General features: G+C 33.4%; 1 protein-coding gene and 1 long non-coding RNA gene across 14 annotated transcripts; one reads left to right on the top strand and one right to left on the bottom strand.

Annotated features, from left to right (window-relative positions):
• Window positions 1-7,657: 7,657 nt before the first annotated feature.
• LOC127745755 (uncharacterized) lies at window positions 7,658-15,204 on the bottom strand. 13 transcript variants are annotated; one of them, XR_008007216.1, is made up of 6 exons: window positions 15,016-15,204; window positions 13,853-13,931; window positions 12,126-13,277; window positions 11,408-12,000; window positions 11,263-11,317; window positions 8,587-11,175 (listed from the first exon to the last, which is right to left on the bottom strand). It is a non-coding gene; the product is annotated as an uncharacterized LOC127745755 (long non-coding RNA). The 13 variants fall into 13 exon arrangements; XR_008007217.1 differs by adding an exon at window positions 7,658-8,084 and having other exon boundaries at window positions 11,017-12,000; XR_008007221.1 differs by having other exon boundaries at window positions 8,587-12,000; window positions 12,126-12,832; window positions 13,104-13,277.
• A 1,176-nt stretch (window positions 15,205-16,380) lies between these two features.
• LOC107480301 (protein FAR1-RELATED SEQUENCE 6-like) lies at window positions 16,381-18,536 on the top strand. The gene is made up of 5 exons (XM_016100432.1): window positions 16,381-16,801; window positions 16,886-17,069; window positions 17,157-17,551; window positions 17,676-17,697; window positions 17,801-18,536. The coding sequence occupies exons 1-5, from the start codon at window positions 16,381-16,383 to the stop codon at window positions 18,534-18,536; spliced, it is 1,758 nt and encodes a 585-aa protein (XP_015955918.1).
• The last annotated feature ends 407 nt before the right edge of the window (window positions 18,537-18,943 follow it).

Here is an 18,943-nt window from a genome sequence, read left to right on the forward strand (position 1 = left end):
ATAGAGAAGGTTAATTATAATAAAAGTGTAATATTGTGCATAATTATGTAAATAGGTTAGTGGTGGCGTAAGGCTAACGTGGTGGTGATGTCAGAATAAATACGTACCGTGGGAATAATATCTTCCATGATATACAGAGCAAGATCCCTTGGATTATTAAATGACAAAGCTTTTTCTCTTTTTGGATTTGAGCCCTAAGTAAGATGGAAAAATGGCATGGCGGTGGCAAACACAAATCATTTCTTTTTTGTCTCTGCTTATAGCTGGCCATTATGCCTTTCATTCAAATTACCACCTATAATTCTATCCCTCAATAATCTTTCTTCTTACCTTACTTTTCTTCTTTCTTAGCTTCTTCCTTTATTTTTTATTTCCCTTTTATCATTACGGTAAGAACAATAGTTTAGTCTGCAGATCTACTATATATTAACCATATGAACATTTAACATCGATTATATATTGTGTATATTATTACTACATGAATTATTATTAAAGTATTATCAACTTCAATAATTAAAATTGTGATATAGGTGGGTTTTGAAATTTAGAGATCAAATTTTATGTATAAGCAGTTATCAGATTTCCCTAATTCAAAAGTTAATTTTTTGTGAAAATTATTAGCATATGGAGTTATGTACGTGAATGTATACAGAAATATATTTAGAAAAAAAGAATGTCGATCATTTTAACTTCGGAAGGGTTGTTTTTTTTTATATAGAAAAAAAGGTACTTGTGAAATTTTTGTTATCTTTTGAAGAAATTATATATATGAAAATACTAGGAGTTAATGTTTTTACTAGAAAATATATAACGTATGTATGTATTAATATGCATAAAATAAAGTTGTTTCGTTAACCTCAATGGCAAAGTTGTGTGGCAATAATTATGTTTATTTACATTTGAAGCGAACACAGTTGGATGGTCGTTAATCGTTATATTCACAATTCCATACACATGTACATATATATATATATATATATAGTTAGTTTCATTGAAGCTAAGCTATAAGTTTGTTACATGTGCTTCTCAACAAATGTCCATTAATTCATTTTAAAGCTATAAACTGTCAAAAGTTTAATTAATAGCATTATGAATAAGTTGTTGAAGTGGGAGAGAGCTATCGCATCTACTATATTTATTATATAAGTATCACAGTAGTGCCATTTGAACTTAGAGATGTAGCATGATTAGTTATCGCAAATAAGTGATCTCAATTATGAAAACTTCAGCATATATATGATGCATATTTGTCACGAAACACATACATCACTTTCGTAAAATTAGAGTATGAAGCTTATTGTTTTGTTATGTACATGTATATCAGATAATAAAACACATACATTACTGCATATGAACAATGACGCTTCCAAATAATACCTCGTATCTTATGTTGATATATACTATTCCCATGTATGTAGCTAGAAATATCACTACTAATGACCGGGAGGACGATCGAGAAAAGTTAGAAACAAATGTGGGAGACCACACGCGCTTCCACCATACGATTTTTTTTTTTAAAGCAAATTAATGTTTTTATTTTACGTCATTTATTTTGTTAGATTGATATTAATTTTTAAATTTAGCTTGTGAATAAATATTTTAAATTTATAAAAAATATAAAATAATTTATAAATTAAACTAATATTAGTAGGAATTCTTTTAAAAGTTGAATCTTTTAAGTATTATAGAAATAAAAGTTGGTGTCATAAATTATGATAAAGAAGCATATGATGGATATGAAATATGATATGTGTGAATATGATAGAGGGATGTAAATAGGAATATGGAAGGAAATGATTAGGCCATGCTAAGGAAGAAGCTACCCCGCCCCTATGTCACATGTCTCTCACTTCCATTCCAATTGCATTCAAACCCTAAGTGTCTGATTTGAATTAACAAGTGACTTTGTGTTAATATGATTTATCTTTGATAATTTTATACTAAAATTGATTTTAATAAAATAAATATTAATTAAATTACTCTTAGATTATGTATACATGTGATGAAGTAAAATGATTGAGATATGTTACGTTTATTTTGAGAATGAATGATAATATTGTATTATATATGGATGCCAACTGTGGGAAGCAGGCTTTTAAGTTAAATTCCTGAGGAAGTCCAGGAGTGTGGTACTGTACTGGAATGGTAGTAGTGGTATAATTATTTTATCACTCCACGCGCTACATGTATACATGTGCACGTTTTCAGTTTGCATCATGAGAAACTCTGATGATATGCAAAATAACAAGTTCCCTATATAACAATGTGGTTGGTTGGTTGGTTCATCCCTTCAACGAGAAATGAGAGGGGCAGAAAGCGTTATTATTGATTGATTCAATATACACCTCTCTACTACTCTCTCTGCTCATCTGCACTACTACATACATTCCCTGGCCTCTGAGAAAAGAAGGAATAAAGTGATGGCACATGAAAGCGACCCTTCAATGTGTTGCTGTGTTATTAGAGCCAGCGTGCATGACAGAGACACTATCCCATATCTCAATCTGATCATCATAATCCATATCATGCCCTCATCGCTCAAATCTCTCAATTTATATTTATCATCACTCTTATTAACACCCAAATCTTTCTCCATTTCCACCTTCTTAATCTTACAGCAGGACTCAGAACCACTGCAGATTTTTATAATAATAATAATAATAATAATAATAATAATGATGATGATGCAATTATTCAAGGCAAATATCTTTTGTCTGTCATGAATGTAAAAATGCTCCGTATGCATGGTGGAGTTTATAATGTCAATATTTATAATGATGGGTAAGGTACTTAAACAATATTTAAAAAGCATTATTAAAATTAAAAGTTAATTTTTTACATTTTATCAATATTTTTTATTTTTCAAATGATAAAACATTGTTAAATAATTAAAAAACATTGATAAAATTGTATAATCATTATAGTTATCATAACTACAAGAATGATAACTTGCACATATATATACAATACATTTTTAGTAAAAAATAAAACATTAATTAATGTTAATTTCCATATAAGACAAAATTTTATCTCTAACTATTAACTAACACCTCCATATATATAATTCGCTTGAGGATCAGCCATTATTTCTAGGGCCGGGTTCTACGCATATATCTCTTTAGATTTTGTTTTCCAACCCAATAATGACACATTGGCAGACATATGGTGACAAAAATATTTGTCTCTACTCTCAAACCGAAAGTATTAACTAGTAAATCATGCATCCATGTAAAATCAGCTTTGTAATTTGTACAATTATTAATGTATTAAGTAATATATTTCATATGTACAAAATTGTAATCATATGTTACTTCTTTAACCTTTTTAGGATGTTTTAACATACGCCAAAGCGAACCTACCGTCGGCTAGCAATATAGGATAGTGACATCTTAACCATGTTTTTCTATTAAGCTAGCAGTCACTAATACTTTTATATATGTCCTTGTATATATATTTGCCAAGCACTTGTAAAACTTTCCATAAATCCATCATCTTCTTTTGATATAGAGCATAATTAGGTTATGAATTAAAGGCCCTACTTTAAAAGAGAGTAAAGTCTTCATTATTATTACTAGTGTTTGCCATTATTCGCTACCGCGTTTAAGATTTTATAGCTAGCTAGGCAATTATATTTGGCATTAAAATCTCATTGACATTATATACAAACAAACCCACTCCAATTGTTTCACGAACAAAGTAACTTCAAGCAGCCCCCATGCAACCATTGAAAATGGCAAATAGAATTAGCTAGATAGCGGTTAGTAATTAATAAGGATTAGAGGTATAATTAAGATTATTCGATGGAATCTTTCATGTCTAGTTTTTCACGTAATTAAGGTATCACCGCATTCAGTTCGTGCGAAAGAAAAAGTATAGATGAACAATAATATTAGTGAACAATATGAATAATGGGGTTATAAAAATAAATTAATCATAAATTTAATTAATAATTTAATTAATTTAATTATAATAATAACAACCATTTTTAAATTTTAAAAAATCAGGTTTTTGAATTCTGAACAGTTAACGCTTCATCTCCTCTTTTACCATATCTCCTCTCTCTTTCAGTGGACTTTTTTCACAACGAAGTCAGCTTTTGTCGCGCACTCCCGACCAACGCTGTCTCTCTTTGCGCCAACGTCCGACCAACGTCCCAAGTGACAGAAAATTTTTTTTTTCACACCCCATAACCCGCGCATCGTGCAGCCCACCGTAGGTCACTGTGTTCACGTACTGTGCAGCCACTGCAGCCCACGGCCTCTACCATTGCAGCCTCGTCGTCACCGATTGATCCGGTGTAATACACGGGAGAGTTGCACCTCCCGTTTTATACGTACGTGACCTCTCGCAGCCATTTTAATGGAAGACAATTCTGTTGAACTAATTTGTCTCGCACCAGATTCTTTCACCGATAACATTACCACGCATTCGATCGACAACCTTCTCAATTCGTTCGACGGGAAAAATGAACAGTCGGACAAGGTAACCAATGTATGTTGTTTCTTTCAAACGTATGTTTATTTTCATATAAATTAGATGGTTATTAAAAGATCAAAATTTTTAACCCATGATGATATTCTTTTACAAAAGATAAAATTTGGATGGTGTTCTTGTCCGTCCATATAGTAATTAGTGAAAGTGTAATATATAAGTGGATGATCTCTTAAAAAAATTAGTTTTAATTTTTTCTATTTAAAAAGAATTACATTTTTAGAATGGTGGGATACCATAATACTACCACTACAAAAATAATCACTTTTAGCGGCCATTTATTTTACTTTTAGCGGCAATAAAAATAGCCGCTAATACATTTACCCTCAATTAGATATTAGTCGTCTTATGCTTCGCCGCTAAAAGGTTTTAGTGACCATTATAACATTTACCGGTAAGGACCATTTTAATGGCCGCAAAAAGTATATAACTTTTAGGGACAATTTTCTCGACAATTTATATGGCCACTAAAAGTAGTTCTAAGATGGAAATATTGTTCACTTTTAGTTGCCATTACTATTACCGCTAAAATCCTTTTTATCGGCAATTTATATGGCCACTAAAAAAATTCTAAAATTATAATATTATTCACTTTTAGCTGCCATTACTATTACCGCTAAAATTTTAAATTTTTTTTTTTAATTATATTCACTTTATTAATTAGAACTAACAACCTATATCTTTTCTATAATAATAATAATAATAATAATAATAATAATAATAATGATAATGATAATTTACATTTGAATTTTGATCAGGAAAATTTGAAATAAACTTTCTATTAAAATGCTCCTTTTGACAAACTAAAATATTAAAAGTGATATTTGTCAATACATAATAGAGGTTTGTTTGTCATTTCATTGACTTTGAATACATTTTGCAAAAAATAAAAAAAAGAAGTCAAAATATACTCAATTCTTCTAGGTCAATACTAGAGAAAGCCACCAACTATGAGTCCCACATCAGTATAACACCATCTGCATAACAAATTGAAATTTAAGTTAAAGTTAATGTTTTAATGCATGATGAGAAAAGCTTGAATAAGAAACATGTGCATTATGTGTGAGAACAGATTCCATTATATCTATTTATTACAAGTGCATAAATTCAGGTACCTCATCTGAATGGGAGAACAGAAAGCGACAACCTAGGAAACAAGGCATGTATGTCTGCAAACCACGTGTTAAAAGATTATCACAAAAATAAAATAGAAAGTTTCTCTAACAAGAGCCAGGCAAAATTTTTGATAATTTTGGACTTCTTTGTCTATATGCACAGGGCACTAACTAGAGCGTGCTGGATTCAAATAAATATTATTTCTGATAATTTTAATGAGCAGTTGGTATAATATTATGTATGGTATTAGTTAATAGTGCTGGATCCAAACAATAATAGAAGATATAGTCTTTCAAAAAAATAACTATTAGCATCAAACCTGATTTCAAGTGATGAATCTGTTGAAACAAACTTACACAAAATTTGTCTCATAAAAGATAATTCAGTCAATATTTTATTTTGATTTTCTTTCATCAACTTCATTTCTTCTTCATGTTTTTCCTTTAGCACCTTTAGTTCTTGTTGTAATTTTTGAGCAACCTCATTAGCAAAAGCATCTGAAGCAAATTTATCATAAGATGATTTATTACCCCACAATAAAGAAGGTGTTGAACCAAGTCCTAAACCCCGTACGTAACCACTTCTATCACTTCCCAATACTTGAGAATAAACATCTCCTTCCCAAACAACACCATTATTAGATTCTTCATTAGATAACTCGCCATTGTTCAACTTCTCTTCATTTAGTTCCTATATAGAAAGAACTAAATGTCACAATTGAGTGAAGCTAAAAAGGAGGATACATGTATGTTCCTATTTTAGAACTAAATGCATGATTTAGTTCCTTTATACTTTTCAATCACAACAAGAAGATACAAATTCATAAATTTTACCACCGCTTTTGCAGATTTCTCATTCAATGGTCTACCATCCTTACGCCTTTTATGAATTTTGAAAAAAAATCTCTGCTCTTGAAGGTTCGATTCCATCCTTCACCTAACAAAACGATAAAGTCAAAAAAGAAGTGCAAATGTGCAAATGTTCAATCCATCAATGTTGCAGAAAATACTGTGCATTGTTTCTAGTAGGGTATAGCAAATACTGTGCTGCATCGCTAATGGTTCCAGAAAAAAAAAACAGTGCATGATTTTATAAAATATCTAAAATAAAAATTATACATAAGTACTTGTTCATCCATCAATGTTGCAATGCTTTTGGATTCTCCCGTGTGAGGCATTTTTTGCTTTGCCCTATTAATCCTATTTGCTTGGGTACGTTTCTATCATAACACATTATGGAGTAGTAAAATACACTATTACACACACATGCTATTATTTCTCTATTTTCCTATTTTCTATATCTATACAGTTTCAATAAAATAGTAAGTTCTATACCGTTTCAATAAAAAAATAAGAAAATGCTAATAAAACAAATGAAGACAACCCTTATCAGATTCAGTAATAATATTTATCTTATATTTACATGTTAGTTAAGGCTTTCAAAGTATCTTTGCTTTATCAGAGAACCAATATGAGACAAGACCAATCCATTGATCTCTTGGAATTCGTTCTGGTCTATTCTTCAATAAAATATCTTTGATTTTGTATTGTCCCAAATACATACCCTTTAAGTCACATTTATAATCTTTTCATTTCTTTCCAATTGATCTTTTTACAAATTCCTCACAACGTATTGGATAGAAAACTTCTTCTACAAAACATTCAAGCAATTTCTTAATGAATCAAATAAAATTAAATTAGAATCTATTAAGAATAATAAATTTTTACCCTCACAATTTTCAGCAACTTATTTTTCTCCTCTTTATCATAACATCTCCAGTCATCTATGTTTAAAGGCATTATTGAAGGAGTTCTAGCTAGAATACCAAGAAAACTAGCAAGTTTTCTGCCTTCTTTTCTTATAGCTTGGTTGGTTATTAAATTGCACATCAATTGTCTTTTCATAAGGCATGTTCCAATTTTTTTTCAACAATGTAGGTCCTCTAACCCTCTTTGCTTTTGGATGACCTAACAAAAATGCAATTATTTAAGGAAAAGAAATATGAAAATATAATAATATCATATTTAAAGCAATAATAATATCACCTAATTCTTCATCTTGCTCAGAATTTATACTATTAGAAATACTAGGAGTTTGAGACAAATCCTCATCATTCAATAGTTGCTCCATAAAAGACAGTACTTCATCAGCATAATTTTCCTCTTCAACAAATCTCACATGATTCTTTTTAGGCACTCTTAAATCTGTACTTGAGACAGCACTCTCAAGATCATTATTCTCCATAAGTTTGTGTCTTTTGCTTGCCATTGAAGCACTCATTTCTTTCAATTTCTTTCTCTTTTTTTTTTTCTACTGGTGAAGCCCTCTTCTTCCCAGTTCCTTGTAGCCTCTCCATCAATTTCATGCCTTCTCTTTCTCTTCTTATGTTTTCCCTTTTTATTTGACTCTAAATTATTTTTCAAATTGTTTTCTTCAATATTTGACTTTTTATAGTTTTTCTTTGATGCATCCATATCCTACAAAGTCAATAGAATTTAAAGTATAAAGCATTTATATTTAACAAAACAAAACAAAAAACAGATTATGGAAAAGGAAAAAAATTATCAAAAAATAGAACCCAAAAATTCTAACCTGAGTTTCCAAAGCTTCCATATAATAACAGGATAAGGGTAAAGTGAATCAAGTTATGTTATACCAGCTTTATCAAAGAAATCAGATTCTTACTAACATGAATGTCATTTCACGATGGAGAAAAGAAAAAGGTAAAATAACATATAAACTCTGTAACACCCTACCATACAGAGTCTTATGCTTAAGTCATAATTCATAGATGGCAAGGTATTACGACCTCAAAAATAAAAATTTAGTACGTATAGTAGTATGAATGATTGATTATAACTATGAGCCTTTGTAGAAAAAGGGGTAAACAAAAAATCGTAACTCGAAAGCGCAACACTCCGATCGATAACGTAACGAACAAAGGATAAGCCAACACGAGATTATATATATACAAAGGAGTGTCAAAAATAGGAATATCAAGACTCAAAATCTGGTTGCGAAGATAACTAGTCCGAGCATAGCAATATATACATATAAATAGAATAAGATACCCCAAGAAAACCCAAAGGGACACAAATACATAAAACCTATTCTCCAAAATCTCCTATAAGAGGAGTCATCACAATTTGTATTATTTAACGGAGATAAAAGTATCTAAGCAAAACATATAAACTAAAATAGAGTCCCCAAGAACAAAGGATCTTCGCTAATCCAGAAGTCTCCAGCAGGCCTCAGCGAGAAACCTCACGTCCTGCATCTGAAAACTACAAAATCCGCATGGGTGAGAACCAGAGGTCCCCAGCATGGTAACAGCTTCCACATATATAATACATAATAATAGAGGAAAGCTGAAGGCAATCCTAGAACTTCCTCCAGATAATTCAAAGCTTATAAACAAGCTAAACCATAAAGAGCATCTGACTAAAGATTCTTCAGTCTAACTACTACTTCCCTTTCCAATTCCTTCAGACCTCCCAACCACCAACAGGAGTATAATATAGCAAACACAGTTATTTCAAATAAGAGATATACAAATAGGAACAGATAAGGCATTTAGACAATTAGCAAGTAATATGCAGTCAAATAAGCAGTCTCAAACAATTCATATAGTATGCATATGATGAATGCCTGTCCCTAGTGGCTGATGATATCATCTGTCGGTTATAGAGCCAACCCGACAAGTCCTGGTAGCTAACCATTGGACTGTCCCTCTGTCGCGCATCCCCAACTTGAGTTATACTCATCATAAACTTGATCATAATCATGATCTATATCCATCACCTTCACTGGTGAATATTTACGGGGGCGAGCTCATCCGGGGCTTTCACAGTGCCCGCCACCCTTACGACATAGGGTCAAAAGAGCTTTGAGTCTCAACCTGGAGCACATGGTGGCTAGCCACTGCTTCCTTCCAGGGAAACTCTCATCTCCAACAGTGGAAGTGCAACATTCACAATTCATTCAACAACATATATGCATTTATACATAGCCATAATCATGGCTCCGCCGTAACATGACAATAATCTAGCCATCCAGCTCACGGTTAAATCCATAACCAGCCAATTCATCAACAATTACGGCTCTTCGGCCCATGGCTTAACAAGCACTTCCACCGCCAACCTCCGCATCTCGCATAATCATCTCAGATCCTTATTGATCATTCATTTTTCCCTTGCTTCACTCGCAAGTTACCACATTCACTAGCTCTTTTTCTCATAACTAGGCATATCATAATGATTTAAGACATAAGTGGTGAGATCGGAGGCTTAGAAGTATGAAATTTGGCTTTTAAAACTCAAAAATCAACTTTGGGATAAAAACAGGGCCACGCGTACGCGCGCTCCATGCGCACGCGTGGATGGCCACAAAACTCATCGACGCTTAAACGTCATGCACGCTAACGCATGGATTGAAAAATAGCTAAGCGACGCGCACGCGTCAGCCACGCGTACGCGTGGGTGCTCTCGTGCCCCAGGCACAAATTTGGCACAGTTTTGGCACGACTCTCTGAAAAATGGCTGGGCATTGGGTGCAGCACATCGGCGCGCCCGCGCACACCACGCACACGCGTTGATGGCGCTTTCTAGAAGAACGGCGCGTACGCGCCAAGTGCGCCTACGCGCGGGGGATTATTCTACTAAAATTTTTCTAAGTTAAAAGCTGCAGAATTACCCCCAATCTTTCGACGGACATAACTTTCTCATTTTAAATCGTTTTTTACCCGTTCTTCAAACGGCATGGACATCCCGGATCCAATTTTATTTCTAAACAGATTTGGTACAAAACAGAGATCCGTAGTCCAAGTTATGTCCCACCAAAGTATGCCCAAAACCATGTTTTTCATACAAAACCACAAAGTGCCATTTTCAAAACAAGTCATTTTCAACTCTTTTCAAAATCAATCAAAACATGCCAATTTCATCCCTTTTCTTTGAAATCGATCAAAATATATCAAATTCAACATCAAGCCTCCTCAACTCACACATTGACACTTTACCACAATTCACAAAATCACCATCCCATCATTTTAACCCACTTCACCCAAGTGGCTCAAACTCAAACACATTGACATATCATATACTCTTCCTCATGCCAATTTTCAACGACACCAATTCCATTAAATCATCATTGTACACAATTAATATCATACTCACCACCAACATGGTTCCACCCACAATTCAACCATAATCAATCATCAAGCATATATCACAACATGCATATTTCTCATACATCATACCATCAAGGCATCATTAATCATCATCACATATATGACCACATCATATATATCAACAATTCAACAACATCAACAATTCAATGCCTATCTTAGGGCCTCTAGCCTAAGTATTTCCTACCACATTACATATTAGATACGGGAAACCGAGACCATACCTCAGCCGATTTCCCAAGCTCAACCGGAGCACTTCCAAACCACTTTTTCCTCAAGCTCTCAAGGCCTCAACACTTCCAAGAACAGATTTTTCACCACCAAATCCTTTTCTAAGCTTTTCAAAATCACCAATCAAGTTCCAATATTCACACATACACAACCTAAGCCACAATCATCATATCCAAACACAACATCTCAATACCCAAACATCATAGAACAATAATTTACATTAGGGTTGAGAATCTTACCACACCCAAGGTCCAAGGAGACAAGATTAACCTTCTCCTTCAAGAGAGTTGGGTCCTATAACATCAAAGAGCTCAAAATCTCAATATTTTTGCTCATAAAACTCGAAGTCAAAGCTGGAAATTCGAAGATCAAAATGTGGCTTACCTCAAGATTAATTGTATGTGTTTTGTAGAGCTCTCTGCGGTGAACGCGTGGCCACAAATGGTGCGGTAATCGGAGCTCTAAATCAAAAATTATGGTGGTTTGAAGATCAAGGGAGAGATAGAACTTGAGAGAGTGTTCTCCCCCCTTCCTTCTAATTTTCAGCGTGTGTGTGCAACAAATGAGGAGAGAGAGTGCTGAAAACTAGAGTTTTGGTTTAGTTTAGTTGGGTCAAGGGCCCACTTTGGGTTCGATTGGCCCGGTTTGGCCCGTTCGGTCCAATCCTGGTCCAAATTCTATAAAATTGGTATCGAAATTCTCGTCTCAATCTCCTCTATCACATTTAGCCATAAAAATCACATTTTAGACTTTCTAGAATAAATTCTCATTTATAGGTTAATTAGCCGTTAATTAACCAAGTCTTACAAACTCCCTAGGTCAACATTAATAAACAGAATAAGTAACCAATCTTAAGACATAAAAGATCCTTCAAATTTAAAGGTCAAAATTCAAAACATCAAAGTAAGAGCTATATATCAAAGTAAGGGCTGCATCTGCTTCTCCATGCGTGTATTAACACCTCTCCAAACGAGCATCTGCAGAAAAATGCAAGTCACTTGGTATACCTCTCTAAATAAAAAAATATAAACTTAATAAATAATAATAAGAAGAAAAATATAGAAAATGAGAATGCAAAATGTAAAAGTTCTCAAAATATTACCTAACTTACTCAGAATTGTCATCAGTTTGATTTGGTGAATATCCATGATCAATTACTATACCATTAACCCCACTTCTAACCCAATCATTATTCTCATCCTCAAAGTGACGAATTTTCTCTAACAAAGTTAAGTCACCATTATCATTTTGCATTAATTGTTCAAACTGCATAATTTTCTTTTCTCCCATATTATATATGTCTTGAGGACTAATTAGCCTAGGGATAAACCATTCATGATCATGAGGATCTTTCACAAATATCACTTGTTGAGCTTGGTTTGCAAATACAAAAGGTTCATCACTCTCTTGATCACCGGTATGTATTAAGTGTGAAAAGTTCACTAGTGTGAAACCCAAGTCATCTTTCTTAACTTCTCTACCTTTGGTTATGTCAACCCAGTCACATTTAAACAAAACAACCTTAAATTCTTCAAAGTAATTTAATTCTATAATATCAGTCAATCTTCCATAATAATTGATATTTTCTGACTTGGGAGCATTGTCACTTGCACTTGCATAGCTAATCACCTTTGAGACAACCATGACACCAGAATTTTGTGTTGCCTTGGACTCTTCATGCTTATTTGTTCGAAATCGACACCCATTGTTCAAATCAAAACCTTTGAATCATCTTGCAATGTAACTTGGACCTCGTGAAAGGGTTCTTATATCACTTTGGGAACCAAATGTGATATCCAACTTGTTAATCTAACCAGAAAATAATATAAAAGCTATAAACTTTTGATAAATTAATATGATATTAACTAAAAAATAATAATTAAATTCTTTACTTACTTCATCCTTGAACCATTCATGAAATGAATTAAAATGCAAGCTATCAAGTTGATGTGGAGAAAAGCGACGTTTGTGATGTGTTCTCTTGATCTCACTAATATGTTCACCGTACGTGATACCCATATATATGTCACTAATAATGTTATATATGGTAAACAATAAAGAGAGTTAGATGATCACTCACTTTCTATAATCTTCATCCACTTTAGAAGCACAATTGAAGAGCACATATCGATGGGTTTGCAATTATGTTTTATCATCCATTAGAAATGCTTCTTTTTTGCCAAATGGTTTCCCAATAGAAGGAAAAAGGCATCCTTCTTGACCAGCCTCATGCTCAATCTGCATAATTTTCAAACTGCATAATTTTTTTCTTTTCTGTTCAGGTGTAAAAGTGGCTCTAGACCCCAGACAGCAAAATCAATGATACCAAGAGGAGGAATAAATTGATGTACAAATTGTACAATGAATTTTCATGATATAGTGCATTGTGGCTTACATAAGTTTAAAAATAAATTAATTAAAAATATAAGTATGTCTACAAAGATTGTGTTCTGCAATAAATAGGTGATAAAGGAAGAGATATGCTGAATTCAACACTAGATAAAACTCTTGTGGCATTGCTGCTCTATATCAATCATTATAGAGTAACTTAAGAGTATAATATGCATCATGCAATGAAACAATGAGTAATTTAAGAACTCAAATTTTTTTTTTTTACATGAATACCTTTGATAAAAGTATGCCAATTAATTAAGCATCTGAAGACATCATTAATGTTATTAAAATTTTATATACCTAGATCATATTTCTTCCATTTACCTATATTCAATTAGTATTACAAAGAAGGCATTTTGTTTATTCCCATTACGAAAGAAGAAAAATGAAACAAATATGGATACAATGATTAATGAAAGGGTAAAAGTTGCTTACAATTCTCAATGTAAGATCGACAAAAAACAGTATGGATAAGCAAAGAGCAAGAGGGAGGTAGTCCAGGCAGCCCAAAAAGCTGTTATCGCAACCAAAGCAAGAAAGTGAGTAGGATTTAGGATTATGTTGGAGCAAATCAAGTACAGGAATGTGTAGTTGGGGTCATAAATTGTTTTCTCTTACAATAGACATACTTTTTTATCCTAAAATCACAAAATTGTCCACAAAATTACTATTAAAATTGTCCACAAAATTGTCCAAAATTCAAAATATATAACTACCTCATAAATGAACTTACTATCAAAAGACAAATTTATTAAGGTATACAAGCCCAACAGATTTAATGGTATCCCCTGTGACCAAAGGGGTTCTTGCCAGAACCAAAAGGGATGGTGCACTATTACCATCACCTTTTAAAACTGAAACTAAGGTAGTGTATCACAATTAAACTTATAGTTATAATTTAAAATATGAGATGAAAAAGAATAGAATATGAAACAACGAAATTACCAAATGCATGCATTTACCCAAGAAGTATCATGAGGCAAATATATTAAAGCACACGTTTTCTTATTGTTTCATTTAAATATGCATTATATTATGGATTAGTTTTGTGATGAGTATAAACAAAAATGAACTAATTAATCAAGTATGCCATCTCTTCTTTATATTAAAGTAAGGAACAGGTACAACAAGAAATTGTCGCTCTGCGGATGGATCACCTTAGCAGGAGCTGCATGACAAAAAATTATGAAAAAAATAATTGCCTTGAAAATTTAGAAATCACCAAAGCTAAGCAATTCTATCTATGACCAAAACAGGTATGAAATTCTGAGGGGACAAATCGAGTTCATTCTTTCAAACTTCAAAGTTACAAAACCTTGACTAATCAAAATTAAGCTTAACAAGGACACACGATGTAACCTTTGAATCTTCAAATTCCAAAAATAGACAAGAAAGCACAAAATCTTTTACCACAAAATAAAAAAATCACCTGAACAATTTTTCCAAAACCTTCAAACGAAGCAGAAACAAAAAGCAATTTGAGACCTAATTAATAAATGAAGAGAAATTAACAAATAAAGAGAAATTATGAAATTATACTGAACTAATGAAGCAATTAAACACATTATCAATTTGAGTGGATCTGGCGCGGATTCGACCTAGATCTGAGGCAGAGTGTGTAAACAAGAAGACAGATGTGCGTGTAGAGCGATAGGCGGCGATGGCAAGGCCTGTGACGGCGGTGGTGGGCGGTTGTCGGTGGAGAATGTTGAGATGGAATGGGTTTTTCAAGGAGTGATTATCTGAGTCAAGGTTCAGTGGGATATCTGAGACAAGGTTCTCTCTTCTTTGCATAGGTGTATAATTTAAGAAATTAAAAAAATATTATGATAAATTTTTTAGTGGCAATTAAATAATGGCTGGTATTAATTTATAAAAATTAAAATTAAAAGTAAAAATAAATAATAATTTAGTGGCAATAATAATAATTGCCATTATAATATATAATAATAGTGTCAACTATATAATTGTCACTAAAATTTGTTTTTAAATTTTTTTTATGTATTTTTTAGTGGCAATAAAAATAATTGCCATTATAATATATAGTAATAATGGCAAATACATAATTATCGCAAAAAAGATAACTTAAATTAAGAAATTAGTGGCTATTATGTTATTGCCACTAAAAGTTTGTCGCTAAAACATATTTTTCTTGTAGTGTACGTACTAGTTAATAGTTACTACTTATAAGCTACAGCTTGCTTTCTTGTTAGATTTTTATAACTTGTTACAATGAACCATTGTTCAAGTTCTAAATAAGATGAAGATGGAAATTTATTTATTGAAAATCATAAATTGTTACATTACCTTTTTAATAGGTTACCCTGAAATGTTCTCAATATATGTTTATTGTTAAATGAGAAAATTTTGCTAATTGTTGCGACTAGAATGTTAAGAATCTCCATCTGTATGCTCCCGTTCCATGCTTGCACTAGCAAATGCGGCTAAATATGTAAAAAATTTATAGGAGCTAATAATGAGACTTTTCACAGCATAGTAAAAGACTTTCTTTTAGTTTGCATAGTTATATTTTGTATGTGGTGGATTTATGCATTTTCTGTATAAATAATTAATATAAAACTAACTAGTTAGGTGCCATTTTGTATGAGTATACATCTCACTGTTATGATTTATTTTAATTCATGTATATTAATAAATTTTATTATCATATTTTTGGATAGAGTATTAATAAAATGAATTTAGTTGATATTTTATTATAGTATCTATTTACTTTATGTAGGTTTGATTGTAGGCCATAGAATGTACGAAAATTACTAAGTTGGGATGTGATGACACGGATCTTATTGATGAGGTTTAGACTCTACTTTGTTGTTATTTTTTTGTTAATCGCATGTTTCAATTGACCATTAATCACCGTGTTCATCAAATGATGTCTGTTTTGAACTGATTCGCAGTTTTCGGATCATAGTTGCCTTGCTGAAAATGAAATACCAAGAGTTGGGATGCGGTTTGAGCATTTGAAGCTGGCCCAAGATTTTTATGCAAGCTACGCAAAGAAAGTTGGCTTCATAAGTAAGATACGAGCCATAAATTTTGACAGGATGACAAAGCAACTGATCAACCAATCTATCTATTGCAATCGGGAGGGTTTTCGCGGGTCTCGTGTCAAAGCACCCACACAGAAGAACACGATTGCAGCTGTGGAGTGTAGAGCAAGAATATATGCAAAGTTTGACAGGAAAAAGCAAGATTGGATCTTGTTGAAGGTTAAACTAAATCACTCGCACCTGTGTTCAACTAAGAAGGTGGTGCACTACCACGAGAATAGGGAGTTGACAATGCATGCAAAGTGCATCATTAAGGTTAATGATGAGGCGGGCATTCGACCCAACAAGACCTTTCTAGCATTGGCCAATAAAGTTGGTGGGCCTTTGAACTTGGGCTTCTCAAAAAAAGACGTCAGGAATTACATTTCATCAAGACTCTGATCCACAAATGTCAACGCAGATGTCAAGGAGATGTTGAATTACTTCATGCGAATGAAGGAGTTAAATCCGAACTTCTTTTACGCAGTGAATGTGGGTGATGATTATAAGTTTACGAGTGCAATTTGGGTGGATGTAAGGTGTAGGGCGTCTTATGAATACTATGGAGACGTGGTGTCATTTGTTACCACATATAGCACGAACCGGTAAAATGTATTTACATTTACATTATTTAATTATTTAATTATTTTTTATTAGTTGGATGTTTCTAAATATGGTTGTTCATCCTTTAGGCATGGATTGTCGTTCACTACTTTCATTGGTGTGAACCACCATGGTAAGTCTACTTTGCTAGGCTGTGCTCTGCTAAGCAGCAAAGAGATCCTCAGTTTTGAGTGGGTGTTCACACAATGGCTGAAGTACATGGGAACTACACCGCAGGGCATCATCACAGACCAATTGTTTGGTGCAATTAAGAAGGTCCTCCCCAATACACGACACCGTTGGTGCATATGGCATATAACAAAAAAAAAAATACAGAATAAGCTTGGAGGTCATGCTAGATTCAGAGAGTTGAATGCTGAGTTGAATCACATTATATGGAACTCTCGGTCGGTTGAGGATTTCGAGGATCATTGGGCTGAGTTCATTGATGAGTTCAACTTACATCACAACAGATGGCTATCAGGTTTGTGTCTTTTTAGTAAAATCATGTGTCATAAGTGCTTAGATGTTGTTGTGTTCTTGTATTCTGTTTTGAGAATATGTTCTTATGCATGGTTTTGTTTTTGGTGGGTTTGTTTGATTTTTAGATTTGTTTGAGGACCAACACATGTGGGTGCTGATCTTTTTCAAGGGTTAATTTTGGGCTTCCATGAGGAGTATGGAGAGGAGTGAGGGTATGCATTTATTCTTTTGTGGATTCTTAAATTGCAAGACTAGTTTGGTCTACGAAGGAGCAAAAGGAACTGGAGGATGATGTTGCAGACTCAAGAGGTCTAATCCCATGTGCAATTAGATCAGCTATTGAGAGACAATTTCCACAAGAGTACACCAACGAGATGTTTAGGGATGTCCAAACGGAGTTTGTCAAGAAGGCTGATTGCACTATTCGTGCCATGTATGAACATGGTGACTTGGCTTGGGTAAAGGTGGAAGAGGAAATAGTAGTCTATGAGACGACCTGGTATGTTACGTACGATGTCCATTTTGACCATTCGACTCACGCAGTTCGATGTGAGTGCAACTTGTTCAAGAGTGTAGGTATATTATGTTACCACTGTCTTGTAGCACTTTCATCTTACAAAGTGAATGAGGTACCTTCCTGCTATGTTCTACCTCGTTGGAGAAAGAACATAAAGCGTAAGCACACCTACATTAAGAGTAGTCACGATGTTAGACGTTTAGATGAAAGCCACAACATATTCAGAGGGTTGTGTGCACATTTCTACAACGTTGCACAGGAATTTGTGGATTGTGACGATGAAGCAGACATGTTACATGCTGCTCTGGATGATGCAAGGGCCAAGCTAGTAGATTACCGTGCCAGGATGCGGAATAAGACCGTCGCCAATGCACACAATAACATCGCCACAGACACTTTCAACCGTGTTCGGCATAGAGGACATTCAGGCCCCATCAAAGGTAACCACAAAGGGTCGTTCAAAATGTAAAAGGCTCGGATATGCGTTGGATAAATTGATCAGAAAATTCATGCGGAGAAAGTGGAAGAGTTTAGGCAAGGTATGTATAGGAATTAATTTAAACTTCACTTTACTACGGTTTTTATTATGTCGATAGTGACTTGTTTTTCTTTGAGTTTGTTTCTTTCAGGATAATCGTGTAGAATTTACTGGAAATCAAGATTTGGATGCTTCCGCTCACCAGATTGCTAAGCAAGGAGTTAGTGGATTCATGTTCCTGTTAAACTCTTTCGACGATACCTAGAGTGTTTAGGATACAAAATCCATTATGTTATATTAGTGGTCTCTTTTGTTAGGTGTTACAACTCAATATGTATGTTTCATGGTTATTTTTTTGTTTAGGTTGTCTATGGTCAAAAAATTATAAAACTGGTATT

Source organism: Arachis duranensis, chromosome 3 (genome assembly GCF_000817695.3).
Source record: "Arachis duranensis cultivar V14167 chromosome 3, aradu.V14167.gnm2.J7QH, whole genome shotgun sequence".
Taxonomy (NCBI): domain Eukaryota; kingdom Viridiplantae; phylum Streptophyta; class Magnoliopsida; order Fabales; family Fabaceae; genus Arachis; species Arachis duranensis.

Bases quoted from the DNA above. Each gene is read 5' to 3' on its own strand.
- LOC107480301 (XM_016100432.1), top strand. From the start codon at position 16,381: ATGCGGTTTGAGCATTTGAAGCTGGCCCAAGATTTTTATGCAAGCTAC. The intron at 16,802-16,885 runs GTGGGCCTTTGA...ATGTCAACGCAG, and splicing joins AGCATTGGCCAATAAAGTTG to ATGTCAAGGAGATGTTGAAT. The intron at 17,552-17,675 runs GTTTGTGTCTTT...TTTGATTTTTAG, and splicing joins TCACAACAGATGGCTATCAG to ATTTGTTTGAGGACCAACAC.